This window comes from Ambystoma mexicanum, chromosome 11, assembly GCF_040938575.1.
Source record: "Ambystoma mexicanum isolate Mex_15411 chromosome 11, UKY_AmexF1_1, whole genome shotgun sequence".
Taxonomy (NCBI): Eukaryota; Metazoa; Chordata; class Amphibia; order Caudata; family Ambystomatidae; genus Ambystoma; species Ambystoma mexicanum.
Genome location: NC_090934.1, coordinates 557941890 through 557963629, shown reverse-complemented (window position 1 = coordinate 557963629; position 21740 = coordinate 557941890). Strand labels below are relative to the sequence as shown.

General features: G+C 48.8%; 1 protein-coding gene across 10 annotated transcripts in view; it reads left to right on the top strand.

Annotated features, from left to right (window-relative positions):
- The window catches only part of CAPRIN1 (cell cycle associated protein 1), a 1156748-nt gene that overhangs the window by 613596 nt on the left and 521412 nt on the right, over window positions 1-21740 (top strand). For 9 of the 10 annotated variants that reach the window (XM_069623390.1, XM_069623385.1, XM_069623386.1 and 6 more), the window contains one exon: window positions 20761-20922. The exons of the other annotated variant lie outside the window; for it this stretch is intronic. In XM_069623390.1, coding sequence (XP_069479491.1) covers window positions 20761-20922 — 162 coding nt within the window. The remainder of the gene's footprint in view (window positions 1-20760; window positions 20923-21740) is intronic. 10 annotated transcript variants of the gene reach the window in all.

The following is a 21740-nucleotide window of genomic DNA, read 5'->3' as shown; positions in this document are numbered from 1 at the left end:
TTACAAGGTAAGTAACTTGTTTGGTGGGACCCAGTAGGTATCCTTGCCTAGCTCCAGTGTGTGGGCAGACAGGAAGTGGGAGACTTGTCTCCGGCCAAGCCCCCCCGCCGCCTCTGTCCTTTGGCTGTCGGAGGGCATGAATAGTTCCAGTGCCCACAGTGGGTCTGGCTGTCCTGATTGGACTGCCAAACAGCTCTCTGTAAAATGCTGAGATTGCTGAGAGATTGCAGTGGCGTGTGCTGGAACTGTATAAAAGGTGAGGTTTCTGGAGTGTTAAAGTTGACCACAGGAAACAGAAGTAACCGAATAAGATCACAGGAAACAGAAGTAACCAAAGAATACGACTACCAGAGACGCCTGCAGACCCTTTGCAAGACCGTGAAGTGAACACTGCAGTCCTGACCCTGTTTTCTATGCGACGGAGCTCTGAAGAGGACTCCTTCCCTTTGGCTATTGGGAACAACCAGGCCCTAGACTAACTTTGAAACACGCCATGTCCTGAGCTCCTAGAAGCTTCCAGCGCTGCAGAACCCCAATACCAAGAGACCTGCTGCTGCCCATTTCGAGTATGTCGTGGAAAGGCCGAAAATGCCCAAATCTTAGCTGAACCCATAAGGACACTCCAAAGATCCGATCCAATTCACCCAGACCCCCTCACCAGAGTGTGGGACTGCAGGAAGCGAAGATGATTGACCGGGCGATCAGTGTCCTTTGTTGGTGCTGCTGAAAAGGTGCTAAAACCGTAGAGTGAACCAATAAGTTGCTGAAGGTCATGCTACGGGTCCTCCCTCGAGACTGCTGATACATACTGTCCATTGTCCTGCCTTTCGTCATCAGACCAAGGAATCCGGAGGTCTGTTCCAGAGCTGCAACATCGTGGAGCAGCCAGCACAAACACTGTCTTCAAACCTAAGGTACTGTGGCGAAAAGGGTATTGCTTACCTGATTCCAAGAAGTCGCTCCAGAGCGTTGAGTGCACGTAGCGGTGTCCAGGGCAACCCTCTTACATCTGACCCAAGCTTCCGCTTGTGTCCCCTTCTCGAGTCCATTTTAAGGTCTCCTTTGTTAGTTGCTGCTTCAATAAATTAGATACTGAAGAAATCCCAAAGAACTCTTCATTATTCACTATTTGTCAATACTTCAAGCCCTCTCTGAACTGCCTTTAAGCTAGGGTTGTGCTTTTGGACTTCAGACTTGCCAGTCGAAGAAACAATTAACAGAGTAAGAGAAATTTTACCAGCGGGTGAGACAAATATTGGCTGTATAATTCAAAGCCTAATACTTACACCCATGCATAATTGAAGACAAATGACCAAATCAGAAACAGTCTCTAGAACACGAAGATCATGTTGCACTAACCACTTATTTTACTCCCTTTAAATGACTTCTCTATATGTGTTTGCAGAGTAAATGCGTTACCGTATGACCTGTTGAAAACCGCATGAGTGCGCAATTACGATAATACAATAACCTTATCTTTTCTCTTTCTAACGTTGCTACAAATATAACTGCGCAGAAACACAAAAGTGAAAGTTCCCTTTGAATTGTATTATCTTGTATTCCTAAGTGTTCTGTAAACGTCTGAAGTATTTAAATTGACTCTGGTGTAAATATAATACTCATTTATATAAGATATTTCTTATGCTTGTTAATCTGCTTAGAATCTTATGCTGTGCATATTATAGAAGCATGACTGCCCTGCCACACTACCAAGGTCCTGAGCTTGTACAGACTGTTACCAAGAGTTGGGGGATCTACACACCACTGGGATAGCTTAATAAAGTCTTACCTAGTATAATTGTTTTATCATAAAAATAGTAGTGGTATATACTGTTCCTTGAATCTGTGTTCCGCTATTCAGTCAAGTATATTTGCAAGTTGGTTGACTGTGATTTCCTTGTTGAGTGTCACTGCATAACTGACGGGGACTACGACCCATGTATTACTGCAAAGTAATCTGAATGTAACTAATGGTTTTACTCTCCAAGAATAGTTGTGCCCTATACTGAATGTCTATACAAAGGTCTGACTTACCTAGACATACTGTTGGGTGTTCTAAGTAAGGGCTGTACTGTGATCTGTGTATTTAAAGCATAGTGTTGTGTTTTTATAATTTGTTTATATGCTTTATGATTGCACTTACCCAAGAATCTCTTGGTCTACTTGTATATAAAATAAACCCTTTATTTTTACAATACAAAGTGTCAGTGTTTTTTGGACCATATGTATAATACAATTTCTTTGTACTGATTCTACAGCCCTTTCTCCATCCTAAGATGAGCCTGGCTGCTCTGTCTACGCTACCCTGAACACAGGTGGTACAGACTTCTACTAAGAGTGGAGTCTTGTACTGTCTACAATGAATGGTTTTACTAAGCCCTTAGTTGGAAAAACGGTCATATTTCTGACCCCTCAACATCCAGAGGATCCCCGCGGATGGGGGCTTGCTGCAGCAGTGTAGTGAAGTTAACACAATGGTGACTCTAGTACTGGTCATTGGGATAGACCAAAGCTGTAGAGGAATTCTCAATGCTGAAGGAGCAGTACCATGGTCCTGCTGAACGATCCATGTGATTTAAGTGCTCAGCAACTGATGTAAATAATGAGCAAAAGGGAAGTGAAGCTAGAGGCTTTACTTGCCTCCAAAAAGTCAGAGGTTCAAAAGCAGAGTAAAAAGATTGGGAGTCTGTAGGAACTACGGAGGGAAATTTGCAGAAAAGAGTAATCTTTCCTATGAAATGCTTTGCATTCTTAACTTTGTCTACAATGGTTTTTTGATTATTTTTACAATGTGCTTAGAGTTTGTGGCAGAGGATTTTTCTACCATGCTTTGTTTTACTTTTAAATGTTTGCATTTACTGAAAAGGGCTACTTAAGGTGGCGAGCACCCGAAGATGGCTGTGCCACAAAGTGTTTACTTGTTCTTTGGCTATATTCTTTAGGGTTCTTGCCTTCTCAGGTCAGGAAAATGCAAACCTCGGACCACACCTTTTTCCAGCGAAAGCTGTGGGTCATACTGCCACCAGCCAATGACTGCCATCTACCTAAGCCCCTCCCCAGGCAGCCATCTTCAGATTTTAACTACACGTTCAAGTGTTACGAGCCCTCGTGTTTCGCTCTTCAAGCGTTTCTGTGTTTCTTTTAACTTTTTGATAGGTAAACTTTTTTTCGGTGAAGGCCCAGGTGCACCAGGCCAAACCGGCACCCTCCATCGAGTTGGTGGTGGCGTCACTCTCACAGGCCATAGGATCAGACCTGGCCCAGGGTACCCCAACAATGGCCAGGGTGTCTCTTCCCAGAAGGGAGGCTTAGAGCAGGCCAGTGGAGAAGACCCCAGAGTAGAGGATGCCGGACTTCAGTGTGAGACAGACCCCACCAGGACCCGAAGTGGGAGGGAGGTGTGAAAGCCTGCAAGGAACTGACGTGTCTTCCGCGGATGAGGATGAGCTCCTTTCTGTCTACACTGTCCAGGACGACAAGGGAGACGCCAGGGACTCACTCCACGACGGGGGCTACGACGGGGTTACCATTGATGGAGGCGACGAGGGCCCTGTGCCCAGCGCTCCTATCCCCCCACCCCCATATACTGCCTGTTGGGCAAGATTGTATGCAGTACCCTTTGGGTACACTACAAAAACCCTGACCACCTGGCAATAGGAACCCAACCTTTGGTGTGAGTCTGTACTACACAGGTTGCTAGCGTGTTGAGCAGCCATACTGATCTCGAGGTGTCAATGTGAGCTGTAGTGGTTACACAGCGATTCACAGTGACATATTCAAATAAAGTCTTATACACAAGGTTTCTTGATTAAAACAATTCATTTATTTATCATTACGTTAGAGTAAGCCTTCTTCAGAAAGGAGCAATTTAAGACAACACACAAATATACTTCAAAATACAGTTTCTAAATCATTAAGTATCCTTTTCGGATGGCCCACAGACACAACCTACACCCTCAGGTGACTTCAATAGTGAGGGTACTGGGGACATTAATATATCACTGTTGCATTTAGAATATTTCTAGGAGTAGGTCAAAGGAAAAGGTTATTAGAGCAACACAAGAGATCACACACATGCTCTTTAGCAGGTAAACACTTTTGGTAACCCCAATGCAAAGTTAGTTAAACCCTTCCTGGAAGGAATATCCACCAATTTAAGCAGAGGAGAGAAGAGTCATTCAGGGAGGCAGGCCAGCCACTGTTAAGTTAGCAAAGGTCAAGGTGAACTGAAACAATCCTTGCAGGTAAGTTAAGTCTTGCACAATGTTTTAGAAGTCTTTGTAGAATAAGAAGAAAATCAAAGTAGGGCCACAAGCTGATTAGGCTTGTGAGGTAAAGAAGCTGTTGTCTTGGTTGCATCTGTAGAGTTGCCAAGTCTCCAACGAGGACAAGCAAAGTGGCACAACAAGAGGTAAGTTCTCTCAGACTTTACAGTACCTTTAGGTTGAAGAAAAAGTACAGCAGATGACTTTTGTTCCTGTGCAGCTCTGCAGATCTCACTGTTCCTGGGCCTCAGTCGTGGGGACAAGAGGAAGGACTTCGGGGAACTCCTGCACTGCAATGGGCTGGTCACCGCTCGCAACCAGCAATCTTCAAACAAGTGGCACTTTGGTGTTTCAGCTCCTCGAGTCTATTGCAAATAGAAACACTGCGGTTACTGGCTGTCGAGAAGGGCTTTCTTTGCATTTGGGGTCCCGCACTCTGTTGCGGGAGCTCAGGCTTGGTCAGTCCTGCTTCCTGGGAGTCCGAAGGATCTTCCTGGAGCTCTTGGCCAGCTTAAAAGCAACGCACACAATCTGGTGTTCCTCTCCCTGGCTGTTCGGTTCCAGCAGCAACTGCAGTGGAATTTCAACCAGCTCCGACAGGATGTCCAGGTGGCTTACTTTGGAGTTGATTGGTCCCACCAACTCAAAGGGAGAAGTAGTCCTTGCCAGGGCTTCTCTGTCGATAAGAATTTGGAGTTTCAGCACTGCAGCAGGGCTTCGCCGGGCCAACCAATGGTGAAGGAGTTGCAGTAGGCGTCTCTTCCAAGTTCTTCTTAGGATTCCTTCGTCCAGTGGTCGACTCTGCCTTCCAAGCCAAAAAGCCTCACATTTTTATGCAGGTTTCTCCCATTCATTCCAGCCGGCCAATCACCTAAATGTGCATTCTTGTCTCCTGGGAGACGAAGCACAGGGAGTTTCGGGCACCTCCCTTGCTTCCTGCCCCCGCCAGACATCCTGGAGCCAGAGGTGGGGCGTCACTCGTAAATCCCACCTAAGGCAAAACGAACAAAGGGACCAAACCTGGTTTGGCACGCAGAGTAAATCTCAAGAAGGACCTTTCCACAAAGAAATGGTGAAAGAAGACTGGGGCCTTGTTGACAAAAATGGCACCCTTGAGTGCTTTACTGCAGCTGCGAACGCAGCCTGCGGTAAATGCACACCACAGTAGCCCAAAGTAAACCACTGCCACCAGCCATTCATTGAGGAAAGGGTAACGTAAAATTGTTACATGAGAAGCTAGACAAAGGGGATACTAAGTAACCCCTCCAGCACCCTATTGTAAAATGGTGTGTGCTGGGTCTAGAAAGTTACAAACTTAGTCAATTTAACTTTACTGCTCTTGGAAACAGTAGTTTATCCAAGAGAAGGTATACCTTGGGGAATTCTAAAAGATTTCCCTGTGCCACTGCACTGAAGGTGCTGTGTGGCACAATGGAAAAGATAATCCCTATGGAGTTTGTCAGACTCCACAACCAAGAGAATACATGGAGTGGGGGAAAAGGGTCTCGCTCTCTCCAGGTTAAAAAATTCAAGTCCTCAAAATCCAGCAAAGTTGCTGGGGTTGTCTAAGGTGGGGGGAATTAGCACATTCCTGAGAAATATCCCCAACACCTCTCTGGCCACACGCTGGTGTCTGAAATACACAGGAGGATGCCGATGACCCCTCCACCCGTGGCGCCAGTCCCGGCCACCCGTTGACACCAGGTGAACCGTTGGCCAAGAAGAGGAGGCACGCTGTGCCACTCATGGCCCCCACCCCTACCCCACGGGAGACTGTCTGACGCAGCAACAACGGGCACAGATGACAGCGGGATGGGGGACCTCCCATCGCCTCTGCCTGTCGAAGTGGGATCCTTCCATGCGATCGCCCGAGCATCTGAGCTTTTCCACCTCATGCCGGAGGAAAGGAAGGCTTCTTATATCCGCGCCAGGAGACGAAGTAGAAGACCATCCTTTCAGTCCCATTCCTGGATGATGTTTGGGGATGAAGGGATTGCTCTGATGAAGAACCCTGCGAGAGCACCAGCAAAGAGCTCGGCTAGAGGAAAAAGTACAGGGTGCTTGTTAGGGAGAATTCTCAAAAATGTGTTAATTCCCTCCGCCTTAGAGACCCCCAGCAACTTTGCTTGATTTTGAGGACTTGTTTTTTTTCTTTTTTTACCTGGAGTGACCCTTTTTTCCCCCACTCTCGTATGGATTTTAATGTGATTTTTATACACTGTTTCTTTTTGGTTATGGAGTCTAACCAACTCAGTAGGACTCATCTTTTACAATTGTCACAAAGCACCTTCAGTTCAGTGCCACAGGGAAGTCTTCCAGGTTTCCCAAGGTTTAAATACCTTCTCTGGGATCAACTGTTTCCCAGTGCAGTAAAGTGAAATTGGCCTTACGTAGCATTGTACTTGCTATACCCAGCAACCCCGATCTTAGAGTGCTGGAGGGGTTTCTTAGTATCCCATGTATCTAAATGCTCAGGTAACATCTTGTGTTACCCTTTCCTCAATGGAATGGCTGGTGGCAGTGGTTTCGTTTGGAACTACCTAGGTTTATATTTACCGCAACCGTTCATGGACCCGGTAACGTTAACCGCAGGAGCCATCTTTTTCCAAATGGCTTCCAGCCATCTTAGCTAAAATGGTGCCCGGTCTTCTTTTTTTCACCAGATCTTTGTGGAAAGGTCCTTCTAGAGTTTCTCTGCGCACCAAACCAGGGTTGGTCTTTGTTCATTCGCCTTTGGCGGGCTTCAGGAGTGAAGCCTGCCTCTGGCTCCAGAGTGTCTGGGGTTGGCAGGAAGTGAGGGAGGTGCCCGAAACTCCCGGTGCGTAGTCTCCTAGGAGACCCAAATGCACTCTGTGGTGATTGGCTGGCTGGCTCTCCGGCAAGGGCAGCCACCCTGCTTTGTGAGTGACAGCTAGGCTGGAATGAATGGGAGAGAACTGAATAAAAGGCAAGTCTTTTGGCTTGGAAGGTTGAGTTGACCACTGGACGAAGGAATCGAAGAGCTTGAAGAGGACACCTGCTGCAACTCCTGGACCGTTGGTTTGCCTGGTGAAGCCCTGCTGCAGTGACTACTTGCCAAGTTCGCATCGACAGAGAAGCCCTGCAAGGACGACTTCTCCCTTTGAGTTGGTGGGACCAATCAACTCCCAAATAAGCCACCTGGACACCCTTCTCGGAGCTGGTTGAATTTCCTCAGAGTTGCTGCAGGAAACCGTAGAGCCAGGGAGAGGGACACCAGATTGTGTGCGTTGCATGTAAGCTGGCCTAGAGCTTTGGAAGATCCTCTGGACTCCGATGAAGCAGGACTGACCAAGCCTGACCCCCCTCAGCCGAGTGCGGGACCTCAGATGTGAGGAAAGTCCACCTTGATAGCCAGGAACCATGCTTATTGCTATTTGCTGTACCGCAAGGAGCTGAAACGTAAAACGGCCACGGACAGTAAAGTTTGTCGGTTGCCAGTTTTGACAGTGCAGGAGTCCCCACGACTGAGGCCCAGGAACTGAGATCTGCCGAGCTGCACAGGAACAGAAGTCTTGAGCTGCATCCTTTTCTTCTTTACCAAGGTACTGTAAAACAAGTCTAAGAGAACTTAACTCTTACTGTGGGAGTGCTTGTAACTTCTGCAACTCGTGTCTAATCAGCTTGTGGCCCTATATTTGATTCTTTTTTTAATCAAAGACTCCTAAGAACTTGTGCAAGAACTTTTCCGTTTGCTTATCTGAAGTGCTGCATCCTAAACAAAGACTTTTGCCCATTGACTTTGGCGCAGCCTATTTGAATTGAATGACTCTTCTAAGTGCTATTTGAAAGTATTTGCCCTGCTTATAAATATTTGTAATTTCTTGTTCTAATAACCATTGTATTTTACCAACTTTTTAAGAGCATCAGTAAGATATCAATGTCTCCAGCACCCTTGTTAATTAAGTCACCTGTGGGTGTAGGTTGTGTCTGTGGGCCATCCCAAAAGGGTCTTGTCAGATACAGAAACTCAGTGTACAGTATTGAAATATATTTGTTACTATTCTATTGCTCCCTTCTGAAGGATTTATAACTGACTGATATATAAATTATTAATTGTTATGCAAGAAACCTTGAGTGTAAGTTTATTTGAATACCTGTAACTGAATCTTTGTAACTCTACTACAGCTCACACTTCCCCTCTTGAGATAAGCTTGGCTGCTCAACACGCTACCAAAACTGTGTAGTACAAGCTTATACCAAAGGTTGGGTTTCCTATACCTGTAGTCATAGTTGCTTGTAGTGTTCCCAGAGGGTACTGCATTCAAACTTTGCCTAACAGTGCTGAAGTCTGCACCCAAGTGCTTGCGGTATCAACCGTCGCTGCACTCTGTCTCGGCGGCCACCAGGAAGAAGTTGGCGGGTTCGGCGTCTTCTTACACCTCCACCCCTCTGGACAACGAGGGGAAGAATTTAGATTTTATCGATAGAAAGGTTATCTGCTCAGTGGCGACGATGGTCCATGCTGCCAACGCCCTTACGATCGTTGCCAGGTATGACAGCTGTGGTTTAAGTTGGTGCTGCTACTGGCCTTCCTCCCCGATGACAAGCGGTAGAAGCTTTGGAGATCCTTCAAGAAGGTGAGATGGCATTGGACCACGCATCACAGTGGCCCCAGATGCCAAACGGTAGCTGACTCAAGCCCACCAACATTAGACCGGAGGTCCAGACAAGGGTTTTGGACATGCCCTTTGACGGGGATGATTCCCTCCAAGCCATCAAGACAGACACAGAGGCGGCGTGTGCCATAGGCACTCTACAACGACGACCGTCCTTTAGAGGGAAGTCTATCCGTTCTTCAAAGGGTTTTGGTAGGGGCTCTTCCTCTTACCGCCAGCCCTCCCGCTCCATGACCCAGGAAGCCAACAGGGGTCACCCCAAGGCCTTCTGGGGGCAGGCGCCGTCGTCTGGGACCACAAGGCGGGCCATCATCCTCCAAGCAAGATTGAACCGGCCAGGAAGTCGGGCCCCCACCTGTGCACCCTGGTGTGAGGCCGACTGGTGAAGTTCATCGTGGGGTGGGAGACCTTTCCACAGACAGATGGATCCTGGACGCTCTCGCCCAGGAACACACCTTAGAGTTTCAACAAAAGGGTCAGCGAATACCACTGGTGGCCCGCTAGGAAAACCACAACCCTCAGCTGCTGCCGGAGGTTCATGCCATGTTACAAAAGGGGCAATAGAGCTGGTTCCACAATGACTTCTTGAGTATACTCTAGACCGGTTATAGGTCAAATGCTCGAATGCATTTGATCGAATGACTATATGCTTGAGTCCACAACCACACCCCTCCCCCCCCTAATCCCCCTACCCCCCGCGCTCCAAACCTCCGTTTTCGGTGTTAACTAATTTTCTTACCTGTACTAGAGCAAAAAAAAAATTCAGTCTTTTTGTTTTTGGTCAAATTGACTCATGCATTTTGTCATTCGATCAAATGCATTTTAACATTTGACCGGACACCCACGAGACCTGGGGCTGGAGGCCCATGCTCTCCCTACGATGGCTCAACAAAGTACATAAAGTCCCAAAAGTTCAGGATGGTCACGCGGCAGCACATGTTCGACCAGCTGGAGGTGGGGGACTTTGTCATTGGATCAAGGGGGCTCGTATTTCCACGTCCCATACACTAATGACACCGCAAGTTCATGCGCTTCATCGCTCAAGGGAAGCATTATCGGTTCAAGGCTCTTTCTTTCTGACTGTGGTCAGCACCCAAAGTCTTCATCAAGTGCTTGGCGCAGGTGGCAGCCCATCTACGTCTGCAAGGGATCCATGTTTACCCTTACCTGGACGAAAGGCTCATCCGGGCTAGGTCAAAGGACATCGCCGTTGGCAACACGGCACAGACCGTCCGCCTGCTGGCGGAACTGGGGTTCGCTGTTAATTATTCGAAGTCCTGCTTGACCCAATCACAGGACGCGCTGTTCCTGGGATCCAAGCTCAACATGTCATGCCTGGCGTCACTGTCGGAGGAATGGATATTTGCCATCTTGGGTGGTGTGCAACGGCTGTTGCCACTTAAGATTGCCACGGTAAGGACCATCAAGTCTCTACTCGTCATGTCGTTATGCATATACCTGATTCGACTCTGCAGGTTGCGGGTACGCCCACTGCAGGAGTTCCTCGATGCTGGTTGGGCCCAGGTGTCGGGAAGCTTCCAGGACAGGCTCACGCTCGACTAGGAGTTCCGCTGAACGATAAGCTGGTGGGGCGTGCACTCCAATATCACCAGAAGCACGGATTTCCACAGCCCCCACCCCCCCCCCCCCCCGGTACCAGGAGACTGTCACAAGGTATGCTTCTCTGGGAGAATAGGGAGCCCACACCGGACGTCTTCATGCCAGAAGCCTGTGGCTGCCGGAGAAGGCACTGCACATCAATCTTCTGGAGCTGCAGGCGGTGTTTTGGGCCCTCAAGTCATTTCAGCCATCCCACGGGGACAAAGTGTGGAGGGTCTTCACGGACAATACCATCACAATGTTGTACACCTGGAAGCAGTGGGGCACCAGATCCCTAGCGCTCTCGAAAGAGGTGCAGGACTTGTGGCACTGGGGCGTTTTCCAGGGGATGTTCCTCATTCAGTTTCACCTGGCAGGAGTAAAGAACACTGTCGCCAACTCTCACCAGGGAGCTGCACTCCTGCCACAAGTTGCAACTTCGGCAGGACCAAGTGGATAACTTTTTCCTCAGATGGGGCAGTCCCCAGATCGATCTGTTTGCGACGAACACCAAGTGCCGGAGATTCACCAGCAGGTTTCCCCAGCCGGGGAACATGGGGGACGCATTCTCATTCCCTTGAGAAGGACTGTTTCTGTATGCTTTCCCTTCCGTTGGCATTGTTTCTTCGTGTCATCAATCGACTCAGACGGTCCTGGTGCAGGATGATCCTCATTGCACCGGTGTGGCCGAGGCAGATCTGGTACCAGGACCTTCTCAGCATGTCAGCGTCCCCTCCAATCAGGCTGCCAGTGGTTGTGGATCTACTAGCCAGGGAAGGAGGCGAATTCTGCACCACAACCCTAGGTCTCTGACCCTGAAGGCCTGGATCCCGCAGCATTATTTTGGGGGCTATGATTTTTCCAGCGGACTGCAAGGAGATACTTGTCAAGGCCAGGGGCGTCATCTACTTTGGAATTCTATGGGCATAAATGGAAGTGCTTCGCAATTAGGTGCCGTTCACAGAAGATCGACCCTCTGAGGGTCACGGCCCCTCATGTAATTCCGTATTTCTGTCATTGGCTAAAGCGGGGCTGGCTCACTCCTCCATCGTGGTTCATCTGGCAGCTATTTTCTGCTACCCCAGATCTCTGGGACAGTCTTCACTGTGGTTGCACCGTCTTGTCCAGTGTCCAGTGTGCTGACCGGGGTTTATAAGTCAATGCTGGAAAGTCTCGATCGTAGTCTAGAACCGGGGCCCAGGTGTCTGCAAAGCGGTGCATCAAGCCTGTCTTAGCCGCTGTGACCACCTCAGCAACCGAAATATCCCAAAGCTTGATCCACCAAAGATTCAGGGATGAGCGAGCAATTGTGATTTTCCTAGGCAAGTAAGTTGCATGAGAAGCTTGGCCATTTTCTCTGATCGTGGATAAACTCCTGGGGCCTGGGCCCCCAGCAGAATGATCTCCGGGACCCTCGGGAGCACCCCCTGGGTGATGTCTTTGATTATAGTGATGCACTGGGTCCAAAACAACGATTCCACAATAGGGCATGACCACCACATGTGGAAGTATGAGCCTCGTTGTCCGCAGTTTCGCCCGCACTTGGGGTGGGTGGGGGGGGTGTCAAGGGCTTGATTAAAGCAGTGGAGGTGGGTTTGGGGGGGGTAATACCCTTGTAGAAGCAGCTTGTGAACTCATTCCCGATTTAGTAATACAGTAGGAGTGCGTCCTGGACCATATGTTCACCCACGCTTGGTCCTCTAGAGTGTGGCCCAGGTTGTAGACGATTGGGGAGGGGGGACCCAGGCCGCGGCGGGTGCCTTTGTTTGTAGCACCCAATCCCAGGTCCTAAGTGTGTAGTGGAGGATAGTATTCCTTCCGCCACAGCAGAGGTGGGATGTATGGAAGAAAACGAAGGGGGAGCGTGATGTGGGATTGTTCTAGTTCTACCCATTCAGGGCGCCCCGAGGCTATGAACCACAACTGCATATGTGATAGTTGCGCCGCCACCTGGTATTTACGCAAGTCAGACTCCCCCCCCCCCCCCCCCCCCCCCCAGTCTCGAGCCACCGATCGTGGTTTGAGAGATCCTCGCCTTTCTACCCCTCCAAATAAAAACCAACATCTTCCCCTGTAGACTTGGGAGTGAAGGTAGTGGGATTGAGATGGGCAGAGGAGCACGCGTAAAACCTCGGAAGGAGGTTCATTTTGCAAGCAGTGATCTGCCCAATGAGCGAGCTCTCCTAGCTTGCCCATCCTTCAAGGTCTGATTCTAGTTACTTAAAAAGTGGGGGGGGGGGGAGTTTAATGAGTATAACTTACTGGGCCGAGACAGGATGTGGACCCCCAGGTAGGGAATGGATTTTGTGTTCCATTGAACCGGGCATAACCGCTCTAAGATCGCTAGTGCCTCTGGGTCCAGCCCTACCCCCAGGGCTACTGATTTACCAAAATGTATGGTAAAGACTGATACTGTCCAAAATCTGTGGAGTTCCTCGAGAGCTACTGTTAGCGAGGGGCGAATGTCTGTTAAGGAGAGCAGTACATCATCTGCATAAAGGGAAATCTTAGGTTGAGACGTGCCAGCGGGAAGGCCTGCAATACCTGGGTCCCTCAAACTTCTGTGCTAGGGGCTCCATCACCAGGGCGAAAAGGGGGGACAATGGGCATCCTTGCCTCTTTCCACACGTCAGGGAAATCGGGTCCAACAGATTGCAATTGATGCAGAGGTAGGTTTTAGGGGCCTGATAATTCACTAGGACCAAGCCGCGAAAGCCAGGGCCAAACTGGAAGGCCTCCAAGGTTAGCCGCAAGAAGGTCCAGGCCACCTTGGTCGAAGGCCTACGTGGCATCCAGGGCCAGCAGTGCAATTTTATGCGAGTCTTGAGAGGCAATGTCTACTAAATTAAGGGCCTGCCGAATGTTATCCCCCGTAGATCTACGTGTTACGAAGCCTGTTTGGTCTGGGGCTATCATATTTGGCAGAATATTTGCTAGGTGATTGGCCAGGATTTTAGAGAAAATGTTTGCGTCAATATTTAGTAGAGAGGCCTATATGAGGTATTGTCTTTAGGATCCTTGCAAGGTTTGAGCAAAAGCACCGTTATGGACTCTTGCACAGTTGGGGTAATGGAGCCCAAGGTTCTAAACGAGTTAAAGTGGGCCATTAGTGGTGCCACCAGTTGGGGGCGGAATACCTTATAAAATAGAGTGGTAAAACCGTCCGGGCCCGTGGCTCTCGTTTTTAGGGATCGAATGGCTGCCTCCACTTCCTCACGGCGTGGGGCGTCCAATGTCACTCTGGCCCCACTCTTCAAGCCGTGGGAGTGCGGCTTCTTGCAAGTATCGCTGCTGTTCCGCCGTGTCCTGGTGAGTTGCTGACATCGTGTCCATGAGATGGGCCACCGCTATTCTTGGCTTGTCTTTTTCCCCTTATTGGGTCTTGCCTTGTGGATCGCATAGGCCCACTATCGTGTTCCTTCTCTGTGCTTTTGCTAGTTTCTTCACCAAGAGTTTATTTGCTTTATTGTTTCTAGCATAGTGACTTTGCTTGGTTTTCACTAGTAAGTGTGCTGTTTCCTCCACATGATGGGCCTCCAGTTTTCTCCTGGCCAGTTGGAGGGCGCAAAGAGATTTCAGGGACCAACCTTTCTGTTTATGGACGGCTTTGGCTGTATGAACCGCTTCCTCAAGGATTTTACAAGTCTGTTTACATTTGTGGCACGCTGCTCCATGAGCAATCAGTTCATCCCGCACCACCGCCTTCTTGGCGTCCCATGTAATGGCCGGGGAAGTATCCTTTATTGTTTTTTTCAGAAGTAATTCTTTATCACCAGAGCTATGGAGTCTCTAAGTCAGGGTTGTAAAGGATCCAGCGCCGTCAGGGGTGGCGGGGGGGTGGTGGGCGGCTTCAGTGTCATGAGTACGAAGGGTCAGCGTGATCTGGTCATGATCTGAGAGTGCTCTTGACCGCATGCACACATAGTCAACGGCCAGTACTTGAGGGGGGTCAGCATGAGGTTGATGCGGGAGAAGGTTTGGTGTAATTGTGAAAAAAAGTATTTCGGCTATGAAACAGATTCTGGAAGGGGGAGGGTTAACGCCTAGATTGCGGTTTCTGGACTCTGGTCCAGGCAGAGCGCTTCGATTTCGGAGGGAGCCAGCCATTGGAGAGCTCAAGGAGGCTCCACCATACTTTTCGGGCAAGGTAGGGTGTAGGATTGAAGTGGCGTCTTCCATGTGGCTGATCGTTTGAGGAGAACGGAAGGGCGGTGGGGAACAGCCAGCGGTAACAAACCTGTTGCTCCTGAAGGAACATCGTCAAGGGCCTCAGTGCTCGACGCTTCTGAATAGTTGCCATGGCCAAATCCTGATCGATCTGGAGAGGAGAGCGTTGGAAGGTCAGGTCATCCTGGGAGCGCACAATCACGATGATGGCCTCCTTGGTCGAATAGAAATAGACTCGGTGATGACATCAGGCGAGAGTTGGAGTCGGCCCCCTCACCCGTCAGTCTGGGAGTCCGGTCCAGCATAAGTTGGGATTTATCCAAGTGTGGTAAAAGGGACTGGAAGAGGTCACCCACATATTCTGCCAGCTTTTGGTCCGGAACCGAGGAGGGGATACCCTGAATTCGGAGATTATTTCGCCAAGCTCTCTTCTCCAAGTCGTCTTGTTTATGCTCCAATCTCATTTTTGTCAAGTAGAGCTTGCATCATGCACTGTATTTCCTGAAGTGTAGTTGTGTGTTCTTGGGTCAGGTCCTCCACCTCTCTTGCTCTTCCACCTCTGCGACCCTTTGCTCCGTTTGCTCCACTTTAGTGGTGAGCTCCAGAATTCGGCCTTAATATCTCCCTTGGTGGCCAGTTGGTTCGCGTCCTCCGAAGAGGCCCGTAACGGTGAATTCGGGGTGTCTGCCTTTCTTCCTTTGTCAGGGGGGAGCAGCATGGTGGTAATGTCCGCGTTCTTGGAGGACTTGAGTACTTTCCCCATCTTTGTCAAGGATCCAGGAGTATTTCCCAAAGGCCGGCAGATGGGGGGGAAGAGTGACACGGTCTGGATCCTGCTGATGATTTGTGCCTCGCTACCCAGTGTGTTCCCTCTGGTTACAACTTGTACAGTGCACCCCACAGACTCCAGCGCCTGGACAGGGGAGGTGAGTCCACTGTCCCTGAAGAGTGGTCGTGGAGATTGTATTTGTTTATTTGTAAAGCGCAGACCATCAGGCCCGGAGGCATCAGGGTGCAATTTGTACAAAGTTACAGAAATGCATATATACAGACATAAAAATTACATTAACAGAAATATTAACAGGGTTTCTATCTACAAATATTAGTGGTTTCAGTGCTGCTAAGGCTTAGCAGTGGATATCCCATAGAATGTAGGAGAAAATAGTAACGAAGGTCGGAGGGTCAGTGTAAGTAAGACAATGGTGCTACATGTCTTAAAGCTGGTTGAAGAGCCAAAATTTGGTTATGGCCTTGAATGAGTCTTCAGCTCTGATTGTAGCCGGGAGGGAGTTCCATAGCTTAGAGGCTAGGACAGGGAAGCTCGAGCCCCCCGCTTTTTGCAGTTTAAACCTAGGGATCGATAGACAGTGGGACTGGGCAGTTCTTAGTGGTCGGGAGGTCGAGTGGCGCGACAGCCGACTGCAGAGATGGATAGGGGCCTTGTTAGCCAAGCATTTGTGCATAAGGGCGAGTGTTTTTAGTGAGATTCTTTGCTTGACAGGTAGCCACTTTAGGTTGGTTCTAGATTCTGAAATGTGGTGGTTGCGGGGGATGTTTAGGGCAGACTGAATGGCATTGTTCTGAGTTGTTTGGAGTTTATTCAGGTTCTCTTGGCTGGTGCCTAAGTAAAGGGCACTACAATAATCAATGTTAGCCATAATGAGGGTTCTAGCTAGTGTGACACTGTTAGGGGTGGTGAGGAACGGTCTGCAAGCTGCAATAAGTTTGCAGGTTTGCAGGTGTATGCAGAAGCAGATCTGAATGCATATATTTGTCGGGATAAAGATAGGGTGGCGTCAAGGTAAAAACCTAACGTTTTAGTATCTTTCGAGACTCGTATGGTGTTACCGTCTATGGTGAATGACTGATAGGACGGCTCTAGTTTGCTCAGGCGTTGTGCAGTGCCCAGGATCAGGAGCTCCGTCTTGTCATTTAGGCATAACTGGTGTTGGGCCATCCAGGTAGACATCGTTAAGGGCCTTGGTGTCAGCTAGATAATCACCTGTGATGGGAATGAGTATCTGGGTGTCGTCCGCATAGTTGGTATAGGAGACACCCAGATAGTCGAGCACATCAAAGAGAGGTTTCGTGAAAATGTTAGAGTGTAGGTGATGCAGCTGGAAAGGCTATATGTCAGGGCACAGCAGGCTGCGTAGGGTAGGGGCTCTCTCCGGCACCAGGGCTCTGCTCGGATTGCTATGCCCCACAGAGTGCGGACGTCCTGGGGGTCCAATAGTGTGGTTACAGGGCCACTTCAGTGAATGGCGCTGCGCAAGGGCTCAGTGGGTGATGGACAGGGGCGCCCCAGGATGTGACAGCTTCACACAGTAGTAAAGGCAGTGGTTCTGGGGCGTAGGACGGTGGGGTTCTTTCTCACCTCATGCAGTGATGAAATATAACTTAAACGCTGCTCCCTCTACTAGCTCCATGTCGATTGCCGCCTGGATGGGAGGGCAGCTATGAAGGAGCACAGCTGTGAGCGTGAAAGCTGCTTCTGCCATGCGGTTTACTGTGACATGATTCACCCAGGGGGCTGGGATCAATTTATTATCCCCAGTGCTGCAGGAGGTGGAGGACACTGTCCTTGGTGCAGGTGGGTCACATGCCCCGATTCATTGGAGCTTCTGGCCCAGGCTCTTTTGAAAGTGTACTTGGTGTACAGGGTCAGGGGAGACTCCAGCCTGCCTCCCGGCCGTGCAGAGGTCCCAGTGTTGCAATATCCAGGTCCTGCGGGAGAAAAGCGGGTCCCCCCTGGACCGCCCCACGTAGACAAGGGAGGAACGGGGGGGTACCTGTAGGAAGTCTGGTGCGCAGTGCGAAGGCTAGATGAAGCCCATCCGGGATGCAGAGAGTCCCCGCCTCGTTTCACGGGCAGGCGTCACCACTCCAGCTTCAGGCCAGCGCAACTGCGGCAGGCATCGGAAAGCAGTTAATGTTGTGGAATGAGAGCTCTCCCCCCGATCCTCATCCGAGCCAGATCAGCTGGGCTGCGGACTGTATCCTCCACGCATCTCAAAGCAGGTCTGCCATTTTGGATTCGCCAGCGGGGTGGGGGTCTGAAATCTGCCAATCCAAGCCTCCCAAGCATGCCGGGGCTATCGAGCTCCACCATCCGAGACCTCTGTTATGGCTTGCAGATTCACCATTTCTTGTGGCTCTTGTGCGTGAGTAACCGGGTCATTATGCGCAATATCGCAGCCTTTGAGCGGAGGCCGTTACAGGAGCAGCCTCACCGGCGGACCCCCTACCATTGTGTATTTTTACCGCAGGCTGCGTTCACAGCTGCAGGAAGGCACCCATGGGTGACCATTTTGTCAAAATGGCCCTGTCTTTTTTTGCAGTTTCGTGTTGGAAAGGTCCTTGAGACTTTCTCTGCGTGCCAAACCAGTTTTAGTCCCTTTGTTCATTTGGTCTTTGGCAGGATTCACCAGTGAAGCCTGCCTCTGGCTCCAGTATGTCTGCAGGGGCAGGAAGTGAGGGAGGTACCCGAAACTCCCTGTGCTTAATCCCCTTGGTTACAGGACTGCACCCAAAGGTGATTGGCCTACTGTGTGATTGACAGCTAGGCTGTAATGAATGGGAGAAACGGGAGAAACCTACATAAAAGGCAAGGCAGTTGACCACTGGATGAAGGAATCTGAAGAAGAACTTAGAAGACACCTGCTGCAACCCCCTCGACCGTTGGTTTGCCCGGTGAAGCCCTGCTGCTGTGCTGAAGCTTCGAATTCGCCTAGACTAGAGAAACCCTGCAAGGATGATTTCTCCCCTTGGGTTGGTGGGACAAATCAATCCCAAAGTGAACTCATCTGGACATACTCTCGAAGCAGGCTGTACTTCCACTGCTGCTGGAACCGAAGTGCCAGGGAGCGGAACAACAAAGCGAATGCATCGCTTTTAAGTCTGACCCGAGCGCCAGGAATATCCTCCGGACTTTCCTGAAGCAGGACTGACCAAGCCTGAGCAACCTCAAGAGAGAGCTGGACCCGAGATGCGAGGAAAGTCTGCAGTGGTATCTGAGAACTGTGGTGTTGCTATTTGCTGTAGACACGAGGAGCTGAAACCGCAAAGTGCTGCTGAATTGAAGTTTGACCTTAGCTACCGCCAAACTTCATATTGTGTTGCAGGAGTCCCCAGAAGTCCTCCCTCTTGTCCCCACGACTGAGGCCCAGGAACAACAGGATCTGCAGAGCCACACAGGAACAGAAGCGAACTGGAAACATTTCTTCCAACCAAAGGTAATCTAAACCTAAGAGGACTTATTTCTTGTTTAGCCTTACTTGCTCTCTGTTGAGACTTGTCTTGGTTGCTTTTGCAGAGTTGCTTGCAGCTTTGCCCCACACAAGCCTCTCAGCTTGTGGCCCTTAGTGAATCTTATTTCTACAAACGTTTCTAAAAACATTGTGTAAGACCTTACCTTACATGCAAAGAAGATCTTCAGCTCCCCTAGACTTTGTTCAACTAAATATTGACTGTCCTGGCTCCCTGAGAGAGACATCTACCTCTTACTTTGTGCTTTTGCCTTTCCACAGGAAAGGGTTAATTTACTTTGCATTTGAAGGTTTTAAATGGTACTTACCTGTTTATGAATTATTTGTTTTATTCCTCTATTTTATTGTTTGCACCACAAACTCAGTATTGCTTTAAACGTACCATTGATGAATCAATGTCCACAGTGTCCTAGCTATTTACATCGTCTGAGGGTGTAGGAAGTGTCTGTGTGCCATCCCCAATGGGTATCATCTGATTTAGATAAACGGGGTGTGGTTTGAAGTGTATTATAATTGTTACATGTTTTGCTCCCTTTTGAAGGAGGCTATATAACTGACTGTTTAATCATTTTTTAATCAAGAAACCTTGAGTGTAAGTGTCTATTTGAATAACTGTCTCTGTGAAACTGTTACAACCCTACAGCCCACATTGACCCCTCTTGAGATAAGCCTGGCTGCTCAGCCACACTACCAACGTGTGTAGTAGAGACTTGAACCAAAGGTTGGGTTCCTATTGCCAGGAGGTCAAGGTTGCTGTAGTCTTCCAAAGGATACTGCACACGATCTTGCCTAACAGCCATTAAAAATATATCCGGGGGAAAAAGTAAACATGGCTGCCATGGAGGGTGGCAAAGTAACTACACATCCCTTTTCTCTTTCCATAGCGGCCAGGACGCACAGCAAACTCTCAAAGGCTTTGTCAGGCTCTTAACGCCCCGGCAAGGGCCAATTACCTTGTTTGTTACAAGTTCATTGACCCTCGCCGGCTACTAACACAGTATAAAAACAAGCTGCCTACTGTCTTAGTCTTGGGTTTGTCCATAATCCATATGAATTAACTCCTCTTGTATAGTTTACCCACCTTTACAATTGTCTCGGGAGGACAGCTCCGGGGCAACGCGCTCGTCTTGGAGCAAAACTGGCTCGATCCCCGGGTCCGCGCTTAGAAACCTCTGGGTATTAAGCGCGTTCTAAATAACCCATTAAAATAAATTACAATTCTTTTGAATGGTTTTTTAGCTAGGGTTTTGGTTTTTCTTTGTAGTTTGTTATAGGAATACTGTTCAGGTTACCTATATTTACCTACTCTATTTGAAATAGTTTTTGCAAATCTTTAGTCTCCAAATCTTTAACTCCTGTAAATTTGTGTGCTGCAGATTTTAATTTTCTGATAACCTGTCAATGTTTTTATAACACTTAAAACTACTTTTAAATATTTAAATTAATCCGTTTGTATTTCCAGATACTTAACTTCGTTCCGTTTTTAAAGTATATTCTGTAGGAAACTTCCTTTATCGTGTTACCAGCTGTACCTTTCAGGGTGATAACATCATATTAGGAGTAAAGAAAGACAACTCATCTCGTTACCATTGTGAGTTAAAAGCAGGACTTTGTCGACACCCTCCTTACACCAGTGGTCGGTCTTTTCAAATCCTCAGCAGAGGCTTTGTTAATAAATATCCAGGAGACCCGTGTAAACACTTGCAGTGGTGGATGGTACTTAGTCCATTGAAAGTGTGTTTTATGACTATAAATGGCTGCCTTTTATTTACTATGAACACGTTTGTTTATCCAGTGTCCCAATAATTTTCTTTTTTTACCAAGGTTCTAAACTCATTTCAGCAACAACCACAGCCACAACCTACATCGCCTTCAATCCCTGAAACTCATACACTAAGCACAGTGCCACAACCAGATCCAGTTGTGAGAAAGCAACGAGTACAGGACCTCATGGCACAAATGCAGGGCCCGTACAACTTTATGCAGGTGGGTGATTTTCAGATTCAATTAAATTTGAGTAGCTTTTCGTTTGAACCCCAAAATACAATTATATGGTTAGGTTGAGGCATCATGGCGTCAACTACCAGAGACGAGACCAGGCCAACAGCATGATTTATTGAAGAGCTGTGTTTTTTGCTGGCGTCGGAAGGAAAAGTGGTCAGCAGTATCCCAGAGGGGAAGAGGGGTGAATTCCATAGCTTGGCTGCCGCTACAGAGAAGGCCCATCCACCCATGTGTGCCAACTTCACGCAAGGGACTTGGTTGATGAGAGAGGCTTGAGATCACAGAGGGTGGTTGGGCACATGGGTAGAATTTGGACGTTCGGTACTCTGCCCCAATCGATAGAAAGGCCTATGCACAATGTAGACACTTAAATTTCACCCTACAATTAATATGTAGCTGGTGTAGCACAGAAGACCTGTGCATAGAAAGGCATCTAGGCCACTGTTCTGGCCGCTGTGTTATGCAGAACATGAAGATGGCACAGCAGAAATGGGGCCTGTGCCAGGAAGAGTGTTTAAGTAATATGTAGAGATCAATAAAAGGGAGGCAACAGGGGCATGGAACTGAGCCGGTCTAAAAGCCAACACCTTGCACAACACCCTGGGTTTAAAGTAGCCAAATTGGCAGACAGAAGAAACCTGAGCTTCCAATGATAGAGCGGAGGAAAGCTCAACTCCTAGCTCTTTCACCACAGAAGTGGGTGCACAGAAAGGGCCAAGAGCTGGAGGCCAGAAAGCGGGGGGTCTAAGGAGAAGTGGCAGATGGGATCCAACCACCAGGACCTCATTCTTGTCATTGTT